Raw genomic sequence first — 25,125 nt, forward strand, 5'->3', positions numbered from 1 at the left:
TATGCCTTTATTTGATAGGACAGTAACGGGGAGAGAGATGGGGAATGACATGTGGCAAAGGTCATCCGGATCGGGAATCGAACCGGCGACGCCAGCAGGCATCATAGCTAGGCCAGCGGGCGCCCCTCTTCACTCTTCTCTTAACAAAAATAGCTGATTTACAAGCTCACAACGTATTGTAATGTGATGTGTTGTGTGTCTGCTATCTTCACTTTATTATGACATGTTTTTATGAATGAAATGTTGTTTTAAATGTATATGATTATGACTGAAATAAATTACTGAATTACAAAAAATTACAAGTAAAACGCCATAATGTCAAAGTGGTTAATATGCTCTTTTTGTCCTTTATTTACAAAGTTGTCAACAGTGAGCTCCAATCAATAGCATTGTTAAGTGTGTTTCTGTCTGGGAATGGACATATTCAACCTCTCTCCCTATAAAAATGAGCAATTATGGTCAAGTTTTTATTTAATTTTTTTGGCCAGTGAAAATAAATGGACAGAACATTTAACACAATGGCTGTTTATTTCTCATTGTTTCTTTGATTAGATAATAGATACAGTACAAAGATTCAGTTACATGAGTTATAGAACAACATCATAAATACAGCAACAGGAATAGCATCAGTGTGTTCAAACTTTAAGTGAAAAAGTCGGTGTCATTCTGCGAGAAGTGGGACGCGTTGAAGGCAATGTACTGTAGCTGGAAGCCGCCAGCAGTGACTGAAGCATCAGAGAGAAACTTTAGAGTCATCACATTTCCTGCAGGGTAAGACAAAGTGGGACTGTCATTATATAGAGAAAAACAAATTCCCTTGTGTATCCCATACATATTTGTATCCCTAATCCCTATAGCAGGGCTCTTCAACGTTTTCAGGCCAGGGACCTTTTCATAGATTCTATATACCGTAGTTTCAACATTTGACAGCACAATCATCAGTGTATTTTGGAATCATGTCAATTTGTGTTTTCAGATATTTAACCACTTGAACCGTCAATACATAATAAACTTGACCTTTCACTCTGTACTTCGTCTGCTCTTTTTACCCTCTACACCAAACCTCTTTGCCGAAAACAGCTGATCTACAAGCTCACCCTCTGCTATTTTTAGCTAAAGTTCTCAGAATATGGACGCTAGGGTTCAAGTGGTTAATATAAAAAAGGAGAAAAAATACAACGATTTGGAGGACCCCTTGTAGTAACTCTGAGGACCCCTTAGGGGTCCCGGACCCCCTGTTTAAGACCCCTGCCCTATAGGGTTAGGGTTTTCTTTTTTTGCTGGATTATCATGACATTTACAGTGCACCTTTATGTTCCCCAGAAAGTTCATCTGAATTTCCCCTTTGGAATCGATACAGGTCTATCTTATGAGCCCCACTGGTTTTACTTCATACCCTTTGCTTTAGCATCCCAGTTGTCAAGCCAAAATGTCAACTTTGCACACAAGATATCTCATAATGTAAAAGCTGTACCCTAGCCAGATTGAAGGATACCTTATTGGTTTTGAATACTCCAAGGCTTTTCCTCTAGCACCACCCTTTGGCCAAAATGTCCTGTTTGGTGTAACAAGCCTCTAAGTTGTGTTTTTATTTAATCATGGTCCACTGGTGCAACAGTGTGCCCAAATAATATTTTCTTGGGTAACAAAGCAGTCACCAGTATCAATTCAGTCAACATCTAACTTGTAGGAGTATTTTAACAGAATTATGAAGACAGTGCTCTGAATTATGTGCAATTTGGGTTATGGGGTGTGCACAGTATATGAGGGATTGAATGAGATCTCACCTGTGCTAAAGATGTCATCTGGTAAATAATCACCACAGAACCTGCAAACAGATAACACAGATAAACATGAGTATCAGAACAATTCACCCAAAGCTTAACTAATGAGCCTACAAATGAGATGGACTCTACAAAGTAAAATCCTCAGAGTTCATTTAATTTGTACAAATGGATCAATGAGCTCTGAGGACTTTACTGTGTACTCTTCAATCCTGAATCAAAGACAGCTGTATTGAACAGCTGCTGTTCCATCCTATTCTATTTAGGCTACTCAGTAGTCTTACCTCCCAGCGAAGCCAGAGACGTCATCGTAGCTGTCGTAAACTTCCAAGTAGTCTGCGAGACATGATGTATCGTCCTCCAAGTCAAACTCCAGGAAGTGCAGGCGGATCCTCTGGCCGTAGCGTACGCGGATATGCCAGTAACAAATCTGCTCGTCCTCATACTCCTCGGGGTAGCCAGGAGACTGAAGGATTTTCTGCTCGTCTGTCAGCACACCACCACACTCCTTGGCTGTGGGAAACATCGACATCAAAAGATGAGCATTGTACTCAAGGGTTGCTGGGTTTTGGGTTAATTGCATTACAATTGGAGAAAATAAAGTCCTTTTGTTGACAGAGAAATCATCAGCACATGTGCAGATTAGTAACAATGACATCAAAAGCCTTTTTTCCTCTACAGCTAAACGGGATGAGGTAAGTATATAATTATAGGCTATTTAATGAACATGATTAAAACCATGCAGCAGTCTTACATCAAACATTTTACTGTAAAACGTGTCTCTTATGTCTCTCGAGACATAACGGTTGGCTCACACAATTTACAAATGCTTCCGCCTAAGAAAGGAAATGACAAACTGTCTATGACTGTCTGACAGCTTCCTGTAACACGTTTTACGAGGAATTACAGACTCTCTGATGCATTCGAAGATTGCAAACGTTGTCTGACTTGAGAGACTATCATGAAATCAGCTTTTCTAGGATTGTACTAATGGATGGACAATGATCAAACGTTTACTTATTAGTTTGGTGAATAAATGTCTGGTTAAACTCTATACCAAGGCAAATAAAAATGGTAAATGGTGCATTTATATAGTGCTTTTATCCAAGGTGCTTTACAGAGATTGTGCATTATTACATTCACCCATTCACACACCGATGGCAGAGGACACCATGCAAGGCACCAACCTGCTCACCGGGAGCAACTAGGGGTTCAGAGTCTTGGTCAAGGACTCTTCGACATTAACTCAGGGGGAGCCCGAATTCGAACTGAGAACCCTTCGGGAACCCTTCGTTCTCTACTGACCGTTTCCCCCACCCCTGAGCTATGCCGCCCCAAGGCCTCTGTACTGTATTCCGGCCGCTAAGTCGGGCATTCTCACAGCATGTAAATATGGTACGTTTTAGCAAGTAAGGAATATGGTATCAAGGACAGTGAAAATAAATTACTTTGTTCCACATGAAAGAATGTAGAGAAACACTCAGCAGTGTTGACAGCTACAGTTGTATGTCACCCCCAGCTTGCCTCTCAGTTATCAGCAGCTGTCCCTCAAGGTTTACCACTATTCCTGGTTAATCGCTTACAGGGTGGAAGTGAGATTGTGGTTTTGGACCAAAAACTGTTGTGTTCTGTAGTACGTTCCCATGAATACATGAAAGGTCGACCTAAAACAAAGTCGACCCAAACTCATTTCCCAACGGGTCTGTGACCTTAAGCTAGATGCAAAATAGACCGAAATCTAATCTTTGCTTCTGGGGGTCCCTGGAAAAAAATATTTTGCGATAAGGGTCCATCTGTAGAACAAAATATTTTGAGATGGGGGTCCGTGGCCAAAAACACATTTTGGGGGTCCTTAACCACTGATAGGCACATTCTAAAAATGTCTTCTAAATCCTAACAGTTTTCCTGTAAAAACGTGTGTTGCTATCATTGTTTCTCAAACTTTGTCATGTCAAGGACCTATCTACAGAGGGGAAACATACAGTACTTGGAGACTTATCCTCTTTCTATCTGCAAAGTGTTTGTTTCATAAAAATCCACCGTAGACATGTTATGAGTTACTTTCTGTCAATAAATCTGAGCAGACATGTTTTTTTTCTAAGTGCTGTACTGAGGAAGTACTCGTCTTCCATAACTCAACGTCCCGCTGCCTCCTGCATTATGTGACCTTTAGAACCAGGTGGTACACGTTGCGTGATTTCCCCAAAAGCACTTACAAACTCCAACACTTAGAAAAAAGAATCACTTGAAAATAATTTCTTGACAGAAAGTAGCTCATAACAACAACAAGTCTACAGTGAAAGAAATATAGCCGCAATGTTGGTGAGTTTGATGTTGTTTAATATAATCAGATAGAAAAAAAAACTGTTTGATGCATTGAATCCCAGTGGAGGTATTGCAACCCTAGATTCAAAATATTTGCTGCTAACCTCACCCAGTGGGACTCACGTCTCTACCAGTCTGACTCAACCACAATCATACAGTCATCTCATACACTCATGGACGACTAACACCCCCACCCAGGATTACCAAAAACACCATTTGTCATTATGTGTAATGTATATACTCACCTTCTGGGTTGTAGCAGTACACGTCCCATTTCTCGCTTTTGTTTAGCCTGTATCCATAGTCGACAATGCCAACCTTACCAAAGCCACAGTTGGCGCCTGGTTTAACAATGGGGTAGCCAACACGCCCTTTGTCAAACCATCCAGCTGCACAAACATGTAAGCCTAGACAAATAGAAACAATAGAAACATTGAATAATATTTGTATTATAAAACAAGATTGGAAACAATTATAATTGTCGCATCAACTTCTCAAGATATTCTCATGAGTGAATCATTATATTGCAGTTCACTGACCAACCAGTGTCTTTCTTTCAAAATGACCTAAAAATGCCAGAAAAAAGGGGCCTTCTTTTGAGGATGTTGAGTGGATAAGATGATGATATTGGAGGCAAACTGGGGCCACAGGCTACACAATGATCTCCTGTGTGTCTGTGGGCCTCCACTTACAATCAGCAGACCACAGCTAGAAAAGCTGAGATAAAAGTGGACCTCCTAGGAAGATGCCATGGGGAAAGTCAGCTGTAATCACTGACAAGCGTGTGGAACTTGCCAGAGCCGAGGCCTGGAATCAATCTCTGTGCCATGGGAACAGTAATGTTGCCCACACAAGCAGGTGTTAACAGGCCTGTATTACACTGGTGGGACTCACTGACATTAGACATGGAGTCATGGAAGAGCACCAAGTCGAGCAGGGAAGGGCTTCAGTCAGTATGGCCCCATAACCTTTTGCTTCTGAACAAATCAAACATGCTTACAAACTTTAAAAGCATTCCAAAGGCATCAATTATACAGTATATTCTCAATCACGTTGCCATAACCACATGAACCCTATGAACCGAAAATAGCAGATCGGGGACTTAGCCTATAGGGTTTATAGGGTTTTAGTATATACGTAGGGTTTAAGTGGTTATAAAGACCTCTCCGTCTGGATTTGGAGCATGAACACGCTTGTAAGAAGAAATGAGACGCAGCAGATTCATTTCATGGGAGAAAGTCAAAGAAAACACAGCCCTTCCTGACAAAGTTGAAAGGCTGGCTGATGTAAACAGTTTGTTACTTTGCATAATGTGCTTAGACAAACTGTGAGACAACAGATGGACTTAATATAAACTTCATGGACAGGTTTGAGGTGATTCTGACAGAATCCAACTGGAGACCAACGCGAGCTGGCTACAGTGGATTCAAAGTTCATGCATATGTTTGTTTGTGTTTGTGCAGACCTATCCGACGAGCTGCCTCCAGTTGTCCATAAGTGGCCAGCTTTCCTCCCTCGAAATTGCAGACAGCCTTGGCCTCTTTATAGGTCAGCTGATATCGTCCTTTCCGTGATTCCCTGTGGTACACTCCAGCAGCCTGTTCTGTCAGATGAAAGTAGACAGAAACACATTTTCAGCCAACAGTAAAATCCTCTGTGTTTAAGGTGATATATTTTGGTAAAAAATAAAATTAAAGCTCTGTATTCCAATAGAATATAGAATCTAAAATGTATTTTCTGTTTACTAAAGTGCAGGAGCGATGGGGAGACCCGTTACTGAACAAACAATCTAAAGCAATGCTTGCCAAATATACTGTACAGATATTTAAGACTTACAGTCATTTTACAAATAATATCACTATACAGTACCTTTAATTTCAAATTGTACAATTTTACACTCTCAGTTAAATGAACACTGTGAGGTGTGCACTGTGTACCACTGTCACATGCCTGTGAACTCCCACTCTGCCAGTGCCTGTGCGGTGTCCCATTGTGTACCAGCTACAATGATTTGTATCCAAGTAACCTGATACACATACAAGATTTCACTTTGCTTTACAGCTTTCAAGAAACCTTTCCAGGGACCCAAGAACAAGCATGTGTGAATGCTTTCAGGGAACAATACAGTTATAGAGCCATCTACCAAGAGTGTTGACGGAGAAGTCCATATTACAGTAGGCTACATTGCTCTCTATTGTGGCCATTGGTCGTAACCTAGGCTTTCTCAATAGGGAGCCTTCTGCTGAGCCTGTTTTGTTATCACGCATGCATGACCTTGCAAAGCTTGGAGGAGTGTGCTCCAAATTAGTCTCAAGTCAATATTTTCTTCAGGTTAACCTGTTCATTTGAAGTGCTTTGCCCTCTTCAATCCCCTGTTGTGCTATGTGCCTGGCTGGCTACCACAAGAGCATCTGCATTCTCACCACATCTATACCATTGTTTCTGTACCATTCCTGTTCACATAACTTAGTTCCAGCTGTGTTCAAATCTACACATATCAGGGCTGCATGCAAATATTGATTATAATCTTAGCAATCATTCTACTAATGACTTTTTCAATGGTCATTCAATGGTTTTGCACAGAAATAGATTGTCTAAAATGAAAATTGTTTACATTTTCGATTATCGATTAAATTGATGAGTTTAATTAACTGTTGCAACCCAATTATATCAATTTGCAGAATTCAAGAAACAAAATTGAAACTGTTTCGATGAAATATTTCAAGCCATCCATTATCTTTTCACCCAGAAAATATGTGATAACATGGAAAGGTTCTCATCAGATGTTAGGAACATGGTGTTTACAATATGTGTAGGAATAAGAGACAATAACCACCAAATACATTAACTAACTTTAACTATTAACTAATTGACAAGATGGAGTTGATTCTGGTTGCTGTAGCCTATAGCATATTCCTTTAATGTAGCCTAAATGCATTTGGACATGGCTAAGATGAAGTAATTTCCACATATTATGCTATACATTATGTTATCCTAAGTCTCATACAACACTCAATCAAGTAATAAACATGTCCTTCTCCCACATGAGACATTATTTGCTCAGAGTTGAGTTGTTTAGCTAATAGTCAAATGAAGGTCTATTTCAACTTCCAAGTAGAAAAGTTATGCAGTTAAAGCTTAAAATTAAGAAATCTAAATTAAGGCATGCGTATTGAGGACCAACCATGAGGATTCAAATTTTAGTTTGCACACATTTAGTTATAAACATTTACAACACTGACACTAAAAAGTTATTAGGCTATATGACAAATACATTAATAAATAAATATTACCCAGCCAGATAGAATTGTGAAATATTCCATTTCTGAAGCCCCATGCTTGCGCCTGTTTCATTAGGAACCCAACTGCCCAGAGGAAGAAAAAGAAGCGCATCCTTGATGTACAGTCCTTGGTGCGCGACGGTCCTCTCCTCTTTTTCCAGCAGATGTTTTCGCAGCGCCAGGCTTGTTCACAGTGTAATGCAACTCATCTGGACAAGGCCTTGCTTATATAGTGAGTGGCTCTCCATTCACCGTGTGCTGTGTGTTCTACTTCCAAGACAATCCAGTAAGTGGCGTTGCTCAACGCAGGGAATTGCCGCTAGGGGGGTCCTGGAAAACACTTTGTCGGTTGTCGCCCCAACATGTTGCTGGAGGCTTTATTTACCAGAATCCAGATGTGAAAGACTGTCAACTTTATCATTTCGCATCATGAACCCATTCTGGGTTGAAAATAACGACCATGCGCTCTGTCCAAGATCAGTCAAGAGAGACTTAACGTGTAGTAGCCTAATTTGATCTCTTCATGTCCTATCAAAGGGCTTATTATGGCTATTTCTAGCACAAAGTTCATTTAAGTTTTCTCTGTGGTAAAATTACGAAATTATCTAGTGTGGCCTAAACTGGCGTATATACACGTAGATGATTGTTTGTGTAGCCTAACTGTAGCAAGACTGCGAGAGAGCAGGGACAACATTCCTTTAGCAATCCTGCCAAATATGCCTTAGGTATAATTAATTACTATCAAATTACATCTTAAACGTCTACAAACTATTATAGCCTACCCAAGTGTGTGTCAGCTATAGAGCATGCAGCGGAAGAGGTTGGGGTCACTTAAAAATCGCCCATTCATTGCGACCGTCAGGTCGCAGTTACTATCAAAACCTCCACCGGCTGTCTGTCAGTCTGTCACACGTCACACTTTTGCCCTACTCATATCTCCGCCACCATTGCCCCGATCCATGCCAAACTTTGCACACACACTCCTTGGCTACCAAACCACAACCTCCACCCTCATTTCTCACATGGCCCTCTTCTAGCGCCACCATGAGGCCGATTCTTGCAAAACACATTTTTGGACACTGCTCCTACAGATTTTGCCCTAAAATCACGCAAAGCGCGGTACACAGTATCTCTATAGTCATGTCATCGACATGGATCTGTCCCATTTACCATATTCCCTCCTGATTGGCTACCATTGCCTTCTAAAGTTTGTGTATGCGACCTGATGGTCGCTTATCTCCCGATTTAGGGTGTCTTACTGGTTTTCCCCATAGATTATATAACAATTATGTTAAGCCTCGAACCAAGCCATCCAGGATGGCAGTGAATCATGACCATACAACCTTTGATCCTATGTGAAAACATATTTTAATATTACATTATTTAATAAATACCCTTTGTTTAGCGATTGTCAAAACGTTCTTTTCATAGAAACAAATATCTCGTGTTCATGCCATCCTGGATGGCTTTGTTCGAGGCTTAACATAAATGTTATAAATATTTTTGTAAAAGTCTATGGGGAAAAATGAATGGGCGATTTTTAAGTGATCCCAGTAAACCACTTCCGCTGCGATGCTCTATAGGCCCATTAAACTATTTCCCTAGTAGACAACTAGCGCATGGTCAGCGATTTGATATAAGAAACTGATAGAATCATAACCTTATCAGTAATATCACCATTTTCTCTCACTCTCAAATCGGGGACTGAAGTTATTGAACACATAACATAAGCTGTGGGGGTAAAAATGGTGTTGAATTGGTTCCAGACCAGACAGGAAATGAGCAGTACCTTCCCAGCGTGCCTCCCCCATTTAACACCCCCACGTGGAAACTCTGCTGCATGCACAGTAATTGTCATCATGCGTTATTACAGTTGCAATTTAATAGGGAGCTCCTAGTCTTTTCCAATGGAGTGGAGCTAATTACTAACAGCTTTGAGTGAGCATAAACCATTACAAGAATGATTTGTCCTGACTCCTGTTGGAAAATCACATGAGAAAGACAAGGTTTTGGCCTAAGTAAAAACACCACAGGCATAGTGGCATATATTCTGCGTTTTTGGCAGAACCTATATGAGCTCAGCTGTTTCTTGATATATATATTTTCTTCCTGACCTTGAAGTTACCTTTTTTTGTGCAAAAGCAAAACACACACACACACACACACACACACACACGCACACGCCCCCCCCCCACCCCACACACACACACACACACACACACACACACACACACACACACTCACTTTCTCTACACAACCCTTGAATAGAAGTCACTAATACATTATACCAAATAAAGCAAAGGCATTTGTATCTTGAATCAATGTGATTCACATTTGACATTTAGATTTTTACCCTAAATTGCAATTTAATTTAATTTAATGTATGTCTATTTTACAAATAGGCCTACTGAAATACTTTGAAGGCAGAGTAATCAAAAGTATGCAATATGCAAGAATTCGATTAACAGTCACAGCTCATTCATTTAACACATATCCAACCCTGGAAAATTGCCTACTGTTGTAGTTGTTACAGAAACACTCCTCACAGGGTCTGGTGACTGGTGAGTTTAGTTTGCTTTGGGTCAGAGGTGTGAGAGAGAGAATCCCTGCATGTGGTTAAAATACTTGACCTTTTGCTCCATAAAATATATCCACCAACACTCAGAGGATTTCCCTTGAGTTGCAAGTGCAACATGTGGTCAATAATTTCTGGAATTCCACACAGACAGACACACGTTGGAGCCACACTTGTTTTACTGTCCAGACTCTCTGTGGCCATGTGTGACCACTGTGAAGTTATAACCCCGCATGGACATGAAACACAGCAGGAGGATGGAGGGATAGAGAGACATGATGCAAAGGGGAAATAATGATGTCTTCGTTCCAGAACTGGTTTTTACTGTACCTACTGACAGCAGCTTCCATGACCTAACATCCTGCCACTGGCATGAGCCAAACATGGTGGCGGTGTTGCTCTCTCTGTTGGTCTACTACTGCACACAGTGAAACACACACACACACACACACACACACACACACACACACACACACACACACACACACACACACACACACACACACACACACACACACACACACACACACACACATTCTCTGCACAGGCACATTCAGTCACTCACAAGTCACAATCACTTGCTCACCCAGATTGAGGAAAAGCAAAAACCTAAACTGTATTCTACAGCAGGCTAAGTCAAGCATACTTTATATCAGTCCAAGCAGATGTGGCATACTGGATGCAACAGTTAATTGAACCTGTTGATTTCATCGATTAATATATATATATATATATATATATATATATATATAATTTGTTATAAAATAGCTACAATATCTACAAGCAGCTCACTCACAACACATATGATGCAACAGAGAAGAGGGCCTAAGTGGTTAGTCAGACTAATACAGCCTTTTAAAACAATTATTTTAAAATGTTTTATGTTAATTTGTTGATATATAACATTGTTTTTAGATAATTAAAAATTATATAAAAAAAAAAAAAATAATAATAATATATATATATATATATATATATATATATATATATATATATATATATATATTAAAGGACAACTTATGAACAAGGGTTCATATTTTAGATTGTAATTAGAGAAAAGAAAAAGTGAGGGTTAAAATGTTTTCATTGGCTTCGTTCTATTGTTTTATCGCCTTTACCGTGCTAAAATGTGGGGCATGCGTACGCATGGGGGCTTGCGTACAAGTGGGTAAATATGTCTTTTTAGACACAATAAGCCAGCAGTTTCTTTATTGGTGTTTACAGTAACACTTCTAGCCCCCAAAAGTCACATCCAACCATGAAAGGTTGCGTTGTATCTTGGGAATGGGCTTATTCTGTGTAAAATGACATATTTAGCCACTTGTACGCATGCCCCCAACCACTGAAATAAGAATCTCTAAAACAATAGAATGAAGTTAATTAAACAATTTTAACACTCATATTTTTTATTCTTTAATTACCATCTAAAATATGAACCCTTGTTGTAAAAAACGAAAGTCCTTTAAAAAAGGAACAATGTAATAATCACTACGAATAATCAATGGATGCACATATAACTCATAGAACTGCACAAAGGCTACAGGCAGGGTTTCTATCTTCAGTTATCTGGACAAAATGTTTTCCTGTCTTCATGCCTCCTCATGCAGTAGGCTAACTAAGGTTTAATATAATAGTCACCAGCCTGTAATGACAAGTTTCATCCAATAGATGGCAGCATGAACCTGGATATTTAAGTAATATCAAACTTTTCAAGGATCATAATTTATTTCCATTTGGAATGTTCACATTATTGTGTTCACATTTCCATTACATTCCATGTAATATGAACAGACCTGTACCAAATTACTTAGGACGGTGATATTAATAAAAATAATCATGAATAACCGAATGGGAAATATGATGAAGGTAAATATAAAATGTTTTTATCCCAAATATCCTACAGGGGGAGCACTATTAAAATAAATCTGAGATGGGCCTATCATGTCTACAAATGTGAAATTTCACACCACAGCAGACATAGAAAGTCACATCACTGTTCACAATATGTAATTACCAGTTATGAGAATGTGCCCACACAATTCACAAGTCACAGACGTTCTATTTATTGCAATTCTATCATTTGGTCTTTTCGCTGAATGCCACTACACACTTTGCAATCCCATTTCAGATATTATGTAATCTTGATGACATATGTAGGTCATCCAATTGCAAGAATCAGGTCAACACTCCCAGTGTGTATGTATGCATTATGCATGATGTCAAGTCAACATAACAACTTGAAGGAAGAGGGTATCTATGTTTGTGTTTTTACTGTACTGTTAGTACTCAACAGCAGACTAACAGTAACATATTCAACAACAGGAAGACCAAATTGCAGCAATGTGACATTGTGATGATTTCTGACTCACATAATCTTTGTGAGAGTTAGTCACAGAACGCTCTAGGGCTAGGCCAATTGAACAACTTAAATCATGCAGTTGGCATGGTGAGCGCAACTATCCGAGGAAGTGTGCATGGAAGTGTGTTTATGCCAACAAAGAGGCCTGGTGATGCACTAGCTGCTGACACACACATGGACTTGACTGAAAACCACCCATTCCTCATATTGTCTCTGTGTCTGGACCTGGGTAGTTTACACAAAACATTTACATCACAATGAGATGGTTAATCCACCACAGCTTCTGTCCTCCATCCCTGTACCCCAGTGCAGAGCAAAGTGGGTCTGTGACTGTGTTTAATGCAGGAGTTGCCGTTTGCAGTCAACACCTAATTAGTCAGTTATGTGCGATAAATTGGCATGATTATATTTCTGACAAAGGTTGTTGACATGGTGGGGGGTCTGACACTGCATATGATATGTACTAGTAACAATGAGGATTTCATGCTGGTTGGACAACAATACACTGCATAAGTGCAACAGAGAGAGAGAGAGAGAGAGAGAGAGAGAGAGAGAGAGAGAGAGAGAGAGAGAGAGAGAGAGAGAGAGAGAGAGAGAGAGAGAGACACACAGAGAGCTTTAAATCTTTGTATTGAAAAATAAATCTATTATCATTGATGTCTTATTGAGTGATAAATAAAACAGATGTCAAATGGAATTTCCCTCTCAAGACTGAAAAGCACAGTGAGCATTCCACTGTTGCCAAACATGTCAGTGATGACTGTCAATTATTGACTTTTCCTTACACACATCAGAATGGGGGTGGCTGCATCCAAACGGCAAATTGCAGTGTGGTGCTATTTTTCCTTGCTTTGTGTGTGGTTTGGGTTAGGGTCCAATTCACTGAGGTAAAGTCAAGTGATACAATGCTGAGACAGCAGCAGAGAACTATAAAGAACATCAAAATACAAAATAAAAAGTTATGAAGGAAACAAGAGGGAGGAAATGAAACTGAAAACCGCAAAATACACAGAAAAGGAGGAATTGAAAGTTTGATGTGGTAAAAGATTTGTCATGTGGGTGTGAGGAAAGAAAGGTGTAGATGGGAAAAGACGATCATTAAGTTTCACCAGGGAAAATGCATGCACACACAAACACATTTACAGCAGCACACCTGACACTGTGAAATATTCCCTCTGTAATACAGACTGGAATACAATAATAATCACCCTGTATTGTTTTGCAAGCGAGGAAGAAGAAAAACTTGTGAACATGACACCATTGATGACTTCATAGACTAGCAGTGATATATGTACTGTATAGTAGCTACTGTATGTTTCAGAATCACACTTATTTGAATTACCAGGAATGTTTGCAAATAATGAGGAATTTGTATTGTGCATTACACTGAGGCAACAGTATAGAACCATTTCAATTATTTAATCAAAATATGAGCCAAAAAAAACATATGGACAGTAAACTGAGACGTGGTAGGTGTATTCTACCTACTGTAGATCTCCATTATGACCTACAGTCCATTTGGGCCAGTCGGTGACAGCTAATTAATGCATCGATTGTGTTAATGAGGACCGGGTCCTCTCTCCACACTGGTGATTAGGTTTGATCAACATTATGCCTACAGCGTTTCTTTTCCTCTCCGATCAATAATGTCTACTCCATGTCCCTTGAGGGGACAGATCGTTGAGAGAAAGACAGAGTGACAGAGGCACATAAAAATAAGATATTTGAAGCTAATCTAATTTGTCCCCATTAACCCAGCCGAAACCCACGTTGCACCCTATAAGGGTGACTTCACTGTGCTGGCAGTGCTCTGTGCAGGCTGCCCACTGAAGGGAGGGAGGGGTTAAGAGATTTATGAGCTCACTCCAGGCAGGAATAACAAGCCTTACAGTCACATAGACATGTTCCACATCACACCATTTGTTTCCCCCAAGTCGCCAGAAGTTGGTCTTATCCTCCAAACACGGCAGCTGGGAGCAGTAGAGAGCGAACACACTGCAATAACAACAATATTGCAAGCAACTGGCCAGGAATATATTATTTGTAGTAGTTAAACTTAGTGTGGGTAAACCTTTGATCACTTTGTAGCTCAAACTAGTCTTCCAAGACACAAAGAAAAAACCCATGAAAAACCTAGAATAAATCAGGTTTTGACATAAAATGCTACAGAATTTGTCTGCTCCCTAATAATGCATTTTATGATAGCTTTACAAAACTCATGTCTGAATGCACGACAATGTGAACATTTTGAAACACCAAGTCCCAGATGCAGACAGGATCATTTTGTACGGGATAGTGGCGACCAAGGAGGGAGGTGTAAATTATAACATCAGAGAGGGAAACAACAGACCACCCTTCCTGTCTGTGCATGCGTGCAAGTGTGTGTGCGAGAGAGATCATACATCTTCAGAGGTTCAAACACGGTGTGTACGTTGGGGTAAGGGGTGCACGGTTACTGGTGGCGAGAACCAGCAAAAACAGATGTTTTTCCGATACTTTAAAGTGAGTGTGCAAGCGCACACACACACACACACACACACACACACACAGAGTTAGAAACAGTTACATACTTGTCAGTCATAGGGCAGAAACAGACCACCAATTCATGCCACCTGTCCTCTCCCTTCTCTCAAACAATCTAGGCCCCGTAGGCGTTAAACAGAATTGGCTAAAGAAAGACATTCATTTGCTTTAAGGAAAATCAGTTTATTGCTCTTTTGCATATCTGTCATGTGTGCAGTATTGCATAATGTTGTGGCCCATGTGAAATCAGTAAACACTGTACAGGACTGTTGGCTTTACTTTGTAACAGACATGCTAGGTCTGGGACAAAGCATTTCCCTATACTGTGCCAAGATAAAGAAGGAAGTCAAGTAAACACTAGGCGACTCAGAGAGTTTGATGGATACTGCATTTAGCACGCCTACATACACTATGCACTACTTATACCCATGCACGCACGCACGCGCACGCGCGCGCGCACGCACACGCACACACACACACACACACACACACACACACACACACACACACACACACACACACACACACACACACACACACACACACACACACACACTCCCCAAAATTGTTAAGACCATCACAAATAGGCAACAGAAACCCCTTCTCACCACCCCAAAAGTTGATCTCTCCCGGCTAATCCAGTAAACCTGTTATATCGCCAGTGCCATTTTCAGGCCCAGCCTCTTCCTGTGGGAAGAGTTGCGTTAGGATTTATGACCCTGGTCACCACCCCTAGAAACCCCTCAGTGTCTCTGCTCCTCCCTGAGAAGGCCATCATGCCACTGGGGAACTAAAGCAGTCATCTGCACACTTCCCAGTCAACCCAAAGGCCTTTACATACCGGTAGATACTTCTCTAGATCTCAAAGAACAGAGTGGAGAGTGTATATTCCATATTAGATGTGCTCCATGGCAGTGGTTCTCAACCTTTTCAGGCCGTGACCCCCAAAATAATCACATTTTAACTGGGGACCCCCCACCCTCACGAGCACTAAGAGTTGAGGTATTATATTTTGTATAACACAGTTCAATTGTGAAAATAGCAGATCTACATGCTCACACCGCCTCGCGTTGCACTGCGTTGTTAGCGTGTTGCGAGGCGTTGTGAGCATGTAAATCGTCTATTTTCACAATTTCTGCCTCCAATATTTGACAATTTGGTCAATGTTTAATTTGTTATTTTAGAGATGTTAAAAAGTCCTTAAATTGTCACTTTAGAAAAGTGCCGATACCCGTTATGTTGGTTTGTTTACTGTTGTGTGAGACTTGAGTTAATCATCTGGACCCCCCCCCCCCCCACCACCACCACCACCCGCCCCGCCCCCAGGGGAATCATTTGGGGACCCGACCCACAGGTTGAGAACCACTGCTCTATGGTATGCCAGTTAGACAAAATAGAGAAAATATTCTACCAGCGTGCCTGAGAATGCAGTGTCAGTTAAACATGTTAGGGCTTATATAGCATCTAACCTGTACATTTTATTTCTGCTCACTGAGGATTACTAATAGAAGAGTGTAAAGATTAAAAGGGTTGCTATCCTGCAATAAGGACCAAGTGAAGGGAGTGTAAGAAGTGCAGTTGTACAAAAAAAAAGGAATGATTATTTCAAGTCACTTTATGAAACTGATTCCTAGTATTCTCTGTGCAAAACATGGGTAAGAAGTCTATTACTCATTTAATGTTAGTAGTACCACAATATCATCATATTCAACTTCAAAAATATGTATTTTTTTCCTTTTAATTAAACTGTGAATCTAGAATCCTCTGTTGCCGTATGAATGTCCATTTGCAGAGAAGGAAGCACTGAAGGATGCATAGTTGTGGTGAGAAAGGCATTTTTCTGCGTTTAAAAAAATATACATACAAATATAGGTCAATGCCTTGCTTGCTCTGTCCAATACAAACTGCTTTTTTATGTGTTTTTTATGCAAAAGTGTTTCAAGCTGTCAGTTTTCAACTCTTATATAACATCCATGGGGCTCATCGTTACTGGGGTATACTGTCGCTGTAACTGCTCTGCCTATAAACAGGCTGCACAGGTCCATGCTTCATTGCTCCGAAATGCAGAGCCCGGTCACCAAGACTAAAACAGAAGTCAGGTCAGATCTCCGCAATCAGCTGGATTCTCCTCCAGACAAGAAAACATTTTGTAAAGGCAGCAATTTCCCCTCCAACACAGTCGAGAGTTTGTTTCACTTCTGCTATCAGGTTCTGGCAGTGCAGAGGGATGGGGTTGCTTTAGTTCACTATCTACCTCCATGCCACATCTCCAGAGTTCAGTCAGTTGGACCGGTCCTGCCGTGCCCTGACCCTCTGGCTGAGAGATCAGTGGACCGCCCCGTTGTAGGACTTGCCGTACATGTTAAAGTCTGTCTCTACTGAGTGGTTGGAGATGGGCTGCTTGTACAGAGGGTTGGAGGCCTGGGGGTAAAGTGAGACAAACAGTAGTAGGGACACAATGTTAGATGGCAGGTTTACCATTTACCGCATGTCCCTTTTTTGGGTCATAATAATATTATAATATTATTATTACACTAATAATAATAATAAGAAAACATTCTGCGAAAATAGCAGTTCTACAAGGTGTTGCGAGCTTGTAGATCAGCTATTTTTGGCAAAGAGACTTGGTGTAGAAAGAAAAAAGGAGGAGACCATGTATAGAGCCCTAGAGGACCCGGTCAACCAACTATAAGCAGCTCTATATACTTTTTTAGCAAAAACAGCTGATGCACAAGCTTATAGTGTCTTGAAAAAGTTCTGGATTTCAGTTAAAGAATTTTAAAAATCCTTTTCACAACCAAACTGTTTTGAGCTTGTAGATCTGCTATTTTCACCAACTATTCGCCCCAGAATAGGGACGCTATTGTTCAAGTAGCTAAAATGATATTCTATTCATTCAAATAAGTTCCGGATTGCAGCTTTGAAAAACAACAACAACTGACAGCTCCAAGGGTCCTGATGCTTTCAATCAGCACACAATGTTTATGCCACAACGGATGTGTCGCATAAGTTCTGTTCTCACTGATAATATTTATAGCCATAGACCTCACATCAGATTCTGCTGCTCTCCCAATCCACAGAGAGATGGTTGGGAGGAATGTGGTCCACATGTGCCTTAGTTAGAGGCTGCAATGTAATGTATGCCCTTAAGTCCAAATTCCACAGTTTTACAAAAAAAGACATTTGACACTGAGAACTTATTTGACCATAATACATGTACAATATCATACTCTGTGTGCCTCATTTTAAGCGGTGTACCTCGCAATTGGAGCTGGTACTTTTCGCTGCAAATGCAGCTTACTAGAACAGCATTGCATAACCTAAATAGCTGCAGCTGAGGTATGGGCAAATTGTTTCAGATGTCAAGATTAGCAGGAGCGCCATCCTCACCATCTCGTATCTCGCACGGGAACGTGCGCTCTGGAAGCGTGCAAACTCTCGTCGGTCGTGGATGGTGATGACCAGCTTCCAGGCAGCCAACAATACGATGCCCACCAGCAAGATGCTGCCCACCACTGCTATCAGCACGGTCATGGCGTCAGGAGCTCCGCCACACTCTGTGAGAAGATGGGCAGACAGGATGTTAGAAATTAGGACTGGGCAATATATAAATATCGTAATATGAGACTCAATATCATCCTATGACACCTATGGGTGCTTGGACTGACATGCACAACACTTTTGGCACCTTTGGGTGGGTGGACTTAAGTGCTATTACACGCATACACATCACATCATGGAACGAGAGAAGTGGAATCGGAGCTTAATCGGAGGTTATTGTCAAAGTTCACGGCCCCCAGTCACAACGCTAGGCTCTCGCTGCAGAAGGGAGGCAAAGGGAGACAGACCTCTTGTGTCAAGCGCATCTCCGCAGACAGCACAGTAGTAGCGCCGACGTGTAAATAAAAAATCACACCCGTGTGAAGTGGAGCTGTGTGTGTGTGTGTGTGTGTGTGTGTGTGTGTGTGTGTGTGTGTAGATCATGTGTACCGATTTCTGTGACATTTGAAGAAAATATGTAGGAGAAGGAGCAAAAAGTGTGTTTTGGAGTAAATTCAAGATGGCGGAAAATCTATCCTGGCGCAAATGGGCGTGGCCTATATGGGGAGATGCGTCTTGACCCAAGGAATCCAGGGAAAAAAGAATTTTAATTTTCCGATCCACGGTTCAAGAGTTACGGGGCAAAACGTAAAGTGGGCCGTTATAGCGCCACCATGAGGCCGAGTGACGTAATTATTTTTCGATTCATTCTTAAAATCATTATGAATCTCCTCTCCGAGGTTTGAAACTGTAGCTCCTATGGTTTACGAGAGAAAAATACTTGAAAGTGATTTCTTGCATTGTCCCATTATAAGTCAATGGGGACAATTAAGCGTTGTTTTTTGCCGATTACGTCGGCATGGTAAGGCGGATCGGAAAGAAAGGTAATAGAACACCATTCCCGGCCGAGCCGCACATTTTGATGTATATATTGCGCGAGTGGCGTAAATGGTGCGGCACTAGTTACGCGCCGAAGTCAGGCTACATACACACAGACACACAGACAGACAGACAGACAGACACACACACACACACACACACAGACCCACACAGCCACGTATAGGGAGCCTGTGTTTCACACAGCTCCAAAAATGAATCACTTCTTATGCAAATACAAACACACACTCGAAAATGGTAAAAGATAACAAAGCCTATCCTTACCAAATACCATTTATTTTGCATTGTGTTTTACAACTGTTTTTTCTTTCTTTTTCTGCATAGTACTGTGTTTTATTTGTCTCTCATTCTATGTTGGCGTAGCCAAAAGCTCCCAAGCAGCGAGGGGGGCGTGAACTTTGACGATAACCTGCTCCGAATCCACTCCTCACTCATGGAACACAACATATATCTTTTTGATAATGGTGTAACAAAGTATGTCATTTTTACATATGTTTTTATTATCAATAAAGAGGTCAAAGAAGTCAAAGGTGTGTTTTCTTCCTGATTTTGATCACTTAAGCCTTGTTTTATACTAAAAATTCTGAAATATCCACTATATAATATAATAAACTGCTATTTTCTAAACAAATTCAGACAACTTTTTATATTGTCACCATATGATTTTATATTCACAATATGGTTATCGAGGTATTGGGTCAAATCAGGATATTAGATATTGTCCATATAATTAGCCATAAATTAACGTATTTGGTACAAAACAGCCAAAGGAATGTTTCAAATCATTTCACTGGGTATGTTATTAACCCCCCCTCTCTCCTTCTTGTGAGAACTAACAGTGTTGGGAGCTCTGACCTGGCTCTTTGAGAGCTGTGAGGACGGACTGTCCGTTGGCGTGCTCAGAGTATGTGAACTTCATGACACAGTCGTTCTCCGTCTTGTACAGACAGAGCACAGCGCCGGGGTCCTCGGTTTCTGGAGGGAGAGAGTATTGGAGAAACAGAGTTTCAATCACATGAACGGCTGCTTTTAACGAGAGGGAGAAACAGAGAGACGGAAGAGAGAAAAGGGAAAGAACAAGAAGGAGAGGACGGGGAAAAATTATGAGGGGGCAAGCCAGCTCTGATAGGAGAAAAAAGGAAAACACTTTATAGAGTGTCCACATTTCTTTCTTGTGAAGTCACTATTGGGAAGTGAATGTCTTTCCTGGTAGGGAAACCGAGGCTTTCAGCTCTCAATCTAAATCAAATACAATATCTGAAGCCCATTAGGGATCGTCAGCAGCCTGCTGACCTCACGACCCCCCCGCCCCCCTCTCTATTTTGTGCACAATGTTTCCGGAATGTACATGTGGAGACCATTAAGGGCAGTCAGATGGCTGAAATAGCGGGGAATGCAGTGAAAAAACTCATATCTGGGCCAGGGGCTGGCGGGGGCAACGCAGAACTGTCTGAAAATAGTTTTAACTGGACTAACATTCACCAGCCCCACTGTCTCTTCTGTGCTAGACCGCATCACAATGCATTAACTTAATTAATACTATACATTCCCAGACATTAGTCAAGTGTTCCCCGCTGGGCAGCGAGCAAAGGAGAAAATGCTTTTAGGAGATGCCAGGACTTATAGAAAAATGATTTACAGTCTGGACTCTGAGAAGTCTGAGACTTTTTAAGGGCGTATTAAGCAAAGGAAAGGAAACAGGGACACATACCACCCCTTATATATTTCTGTGGTCTGTTTTTTTTCTCTGAGAAGGTGGATGGAGGTATTCATTAAATTGCCGTTGCAGCCAAAATTCTTTGCATTTCATTGCCGTTTGCAGCTGTTCCATTTAACTGATTTATCATGCCTAGTACATTAGAGGATACATTTTGATCAATATAATTTGTTCTTGTGCAGTAATGCGACAAACTATTGTGTATTTGTGTTGCTGTAATAACCACTTCTTTCACCAATGATCTTTACACAGCATTCCCCAACAACAATTTAGATCATTCACCACCAGCAAATAAAGCTTACTACATGATCTTCAGAAATAGTAAAGTAATATATGGAACAAAGTAAACACTGCTAGTGTATGGAAATTAAAAAACTAAAATAGTGTTCTATGTGTTCGGGAATCCAGCTGTTAAGAAGAAGCGTTCTACTGTGCTGTGCAACCCTTCACTTATGAAGCATACGTTGTACTGTCCTGTTATTATATAATCATATTATAACTATTGTTATTTCTGTCAAAGAGAATATGCTTTTTATTTCCTCAAGCAACAAAAAGCCAGCCATTGTTTTTGTCAAATTATGTAAATTACATAACAACTTTGCAGCAACAAAGCTTAAGGGAAAATGCCTACTTACTTTGTTTACATCCTAGTCTATAGACTAGAATGTAAACAAAGTGTCTGACAATGGCCAAAATGATTATTTTATCATTATTTTACGCTTTTTGTGGTCATTTTTGAATAGAAACACATAATATGAAGCTTATTTTTTTATAAAATATTTTCGAAACATTATTTTTATTTAAACATCTGTTTTTCCAGAAAAAGTTGACTATAGCTCCTTTAAGCATTTGAGGGCAAATACTTGGTGATGGCCAGTGAGCACCCAAATTGTACCCAAAGTGTTTTCATGCAACCCACTTCAGCTCAGGGCTCCAATAATTGATTGTTTGCTTATTTGTTCTTATTGCAACCAGGTTTGTATAAGTGTCAAGTGGGGAGTAAAGCTTAGGAGCATGTAGACTTCAATGTTTGTTTAGTGGGTGGGGTATACCACCTATAGAGGGCAAACGGGGGGGCGGGGCTACATAGAATTTCATACTTTAATGTGCTGCGTTCTTTGAACCAAATGAGGGGTTTGGCCTACACTGCCTGTTATTGCATCCTATCTCGGGGAGTGAAGATGTCCTTGGTGCCATGAGAGGCACAGACCAAAACCCGCCACATAATAACATAAACATGAGGACACAACCCCGCCCACTCTGCACAGGGTGTACCCCCATAACTAATTATAGAGATGCGTGTGACACGTTTCAATGTCTTACGGCTGCCATTGCCAATGGACAAGCCTTAACGTCTGCTTTCCGCATCTGTGCATAGACACCAGCATTTGATAGGCTGGATCAAGATGGCAACTCCTGTCTGTAACAACATATTTTCTTCATCCTATATATATATATATATCTTTTTTTTTATTATTGTTTTGGGTGAAAATTGTAATCCTTATATCACTGTTTTATATTTGATGTTTGTACAAAAGAAGCTGCTACTCCTATTATTGTACCACTTCATTGCCTTAATGCTTCATTTGAAAATCAAATAAACAAAGTTTAAAAAAAAAAAGATGGCAACTCCTATGTGCCGCACCTTAACATTTGGTAGGTAGGATCAAATTTATACCACCTTCCTTCGCATGCATGAATCCAGCTTGTGTGGACAAGATAGTGGCTCAGTGTGTGTGTGTGTGTGTGTGTGTGTGTGTGTGTGTGTGTGTGTGTGTGTGTGTGTGTGTGTGTGTGTGCGTGTGTGTGTGTGTGTGTGTTTCCATGCGTGTGCGCATGCAAGCAAGGGTACTGTAACAGATCAAAGGCGTGAAAATGCCTCACATTCACTGAAATCACTGAACACCATACTGTATTTTGGCAGGGCTGTACATTACCACTTTTTGTATTAAGAAGAAAAAAAAAAAACATTTGAATTATAAAAAAAAAATAATGAAATGGCTAATAAAAAGTGACAGTGGAAGAGCTAAGTAATGCTTGAAGTGAAACTGTTACAGATGCCACAGATGTGAACAGTCTTCTCTGCCTGCCAGCCAGCTGCTGACGTGTGTGCGCGTGTGTGTGTGTGCGCGCGCGCGCGTGCGTGCGTGCGCACGTGTTCATGAGTACATGTAAGAGTTCAACTCACTGAGGGTTTCCACAGTGATGATTTCATCCTTGCACAGGCGCTGGCAGGTCTGGTTGTCAGCGAGACGACCCGAGTTGAATATCCTGCATTCGATACACTCCCTAGAGGGCAGATATTAAATAATAACAATCATCTTCATCGTCCATTCACATTTTAAGAAATAACTCGACAATTAATTCAAGCGTAATTCACACATGCACGCCATTTGAAGATCAGTCCTCATCAGAAATGCAGAAAGGCAGATTTTACATAATGCGCTTCTGTTGCCAGGAAGTATACATTCTAATGGAGTTCGGGTCACATTTCATTCTGACTGCTGTGTTGTCTACTATCTGGCAGGTCAGACAAGCGTGATGTTCAGAGGAGGGAGAGCGGTTAAGGTTAAGGTCAGGTCAAGGGTTAGAGATCAATCCTTAAAGATAGCCGTTTACCTTGGAAAACCAGAGCCATGTGTGTCTATGGGATGGATTGAATTATCCTGTCCTACATAGAAGCCATTTTCTCAGACTTGATTCCTGAGAGTCGACTGCAGCCCAACCTCAAAGATTGTCTGGATGAGTGATGAGTTAACACAAGAGTGCAACCTCTCATTTCTCTGGGTCACAAATGGCATGCAAATCTATCTTAAACATCTCTCTCGTAAGGGCTCTTTCTCTTCAAAGTAGAGATCATTTTATCAGTGAGTGAGTCAAACCAGTGGTTTTGCTCCATCCTTGACCCGAACCGCGTGTGATGGTTTGACCTTTGTGATAGCGGTCATTCCTTGCTCGAATTTTCTGCCTTCCTTCAAATGCTATGAACCTTTTGACCCTTCTGCCATTAATATGAATAAGCATGACAAAGCTTAAAACTCCCCTCAAGCCAATTCTTACCAAACTGCACACGGTTAACATTTGAAATCATAGGTCATTGTTGCTATGGTAATCATTCCAGAACTCAAGTGAAAGTTACAGAGCATAGTGTCATGGGGTTGTAGTTGGGCCATCTGGTAATGTGAGGGTCACCGGTTCACCTCCCGGCCATGTGTTGGAGTGACCCGGAGCAAGACAATTTGACTTACTAACTAACTGCTTCCCCAAAGCAATCATCAGCTAGGGGAAGATGAAACTTAGTTTACTCTACAGGACCAACAAAGGTCTCCCTCCGTTTCCCTAGTTTTGAGTTGGAAGGTTACTCTCTGCCACCTTCACCAATAATGAAATCCAAAAGAGGGGCTAGATTTGATAACCAAGTAGTCTATTACAGTGCAACCATCCATCCATCCAGACAGACGATATAGGACCGTTATTATCATAAGCCACTTTTTGCCAAATAACATTTCAAGGAGTTTAAAATGTTGAATTTCACACCCAGTACTGTATTTCTGCCTCTGAAATCAATGAATAGCACTTCAAGTTGTCACTGCAGGATATTAAACAGCTGATAAATACTGGTTGCGGTAAGTACATGATGGAGAAGCGGATTCCATACCTTTTAGTGCCGCAGGCATCGGGGCAGGTGGGGCATTTTTCACAGGTTTCTCCGAAGGCCCCCGGCTCAGTGCACTGGCAGCGCCCACAAACACACCTGCCTCGCCCGCTGCAGATCTGACCATCATCTGAGACGCAGTAGGAGGTCTCCGTGGAACAATTGCAGTTGTCACCGATGTAGCCGGCATGGCACTTACACTCCCCACAGTGGCACTCTCCATGACCTGGGATAGGAAGGAGGAAAGACTGTAATTCTAAATGATTGGTTATTGTGACACACATTTCCTAGAATGCTGTTCTGATCTGTAATAAAGAACACCTCCTACCTTGTAATCAGAGGCGGCTCCAGGGGGGGATAAAGGGGGCTTTAGCTCCCCCTGGTGAAGGCTTAGCCCTAAGCCCCCCCCTCCCCACACACCCAATTGTGATGAAAAAATATTTTTGGAATAAATAAATAAAATGTGTGA

General features: G+C 41.0%; 2 protein-coding genes across 2 annotated transcripts in view; both read right to left on the minus strand.

The window, feature by feature from the left end:
* Positions 1 to 642: 642 nt before the first annotated feature.
* Positions 643 to 7,502, minus strand: tnfaip6 (tumor necrosis factor, alpha-induced protein 6; the record flags this gene model as incomplete). Its single annotated transcript, XM_080753525.1, has 6 exons — positions 643 to 764; positions 1,788 to 1,828; positions 2,069 to 2,297; positions 4,355 to 4,516; positions 5,575 to 5,712; positions 7,403 to 7,502. 6 exons carry the CDS (start codon positions 7,500 to 7,502, stop codon positions 643 to 645), a joined length of 792 nt encoding a protein of 263 aa, XP_080609651.1.
* Positions 7,503 to 16,190: 8,688 nt separating this feature from the next.
* Positions 16,191 to 25,125, minus strand: part of itgb5 (integrin, beta 5) — a 53,777-nt gene continuing 44,842 nt past the window's right edge. Inside the window, exons 12-16 of the mRNA XM_080753175.1 lie at positions 24,660 to 24,882; positions 23,190 to 23,290; positions 20,140 to 20,259; positions 18,238 to 18,404; positions 16,191 to 17,268 (exon numbers count right to left, since the gene is read on the minus strand). Of these exons, the coding sequence (XP_080609301.1) occupies positions 17,173 to 17,268; positions 18,238 to 18,404; positions 20,140 to 20,259; positions 23,190 to 23,290; positions 24,660 to 24,882 (707 nt within the window). The 3' untranslated portion in view covers positions 16,191 to 17,172. The remainder of the gene's footprint in view (positions 17,269 to 18,237; positions 18,405 to 20,139; positions 20,260 to 23,189; positions 23,291 to 24,659; positions 24,883 to 25,125) is intronic.

Source organism: Nannobrachium achirus (genome assembly GCF_963921795.1).
Source record: "Nannobrachium achirus genome assembly, chromosome: 22".
NCBI classification, from domain to species: domain Eukaryota; kingdom Metazoa; phylum Chordata; class Actinopteri; order Myctophiformes; family Myctophidae; genus Nannobrachium; species Nannobrachium achirus.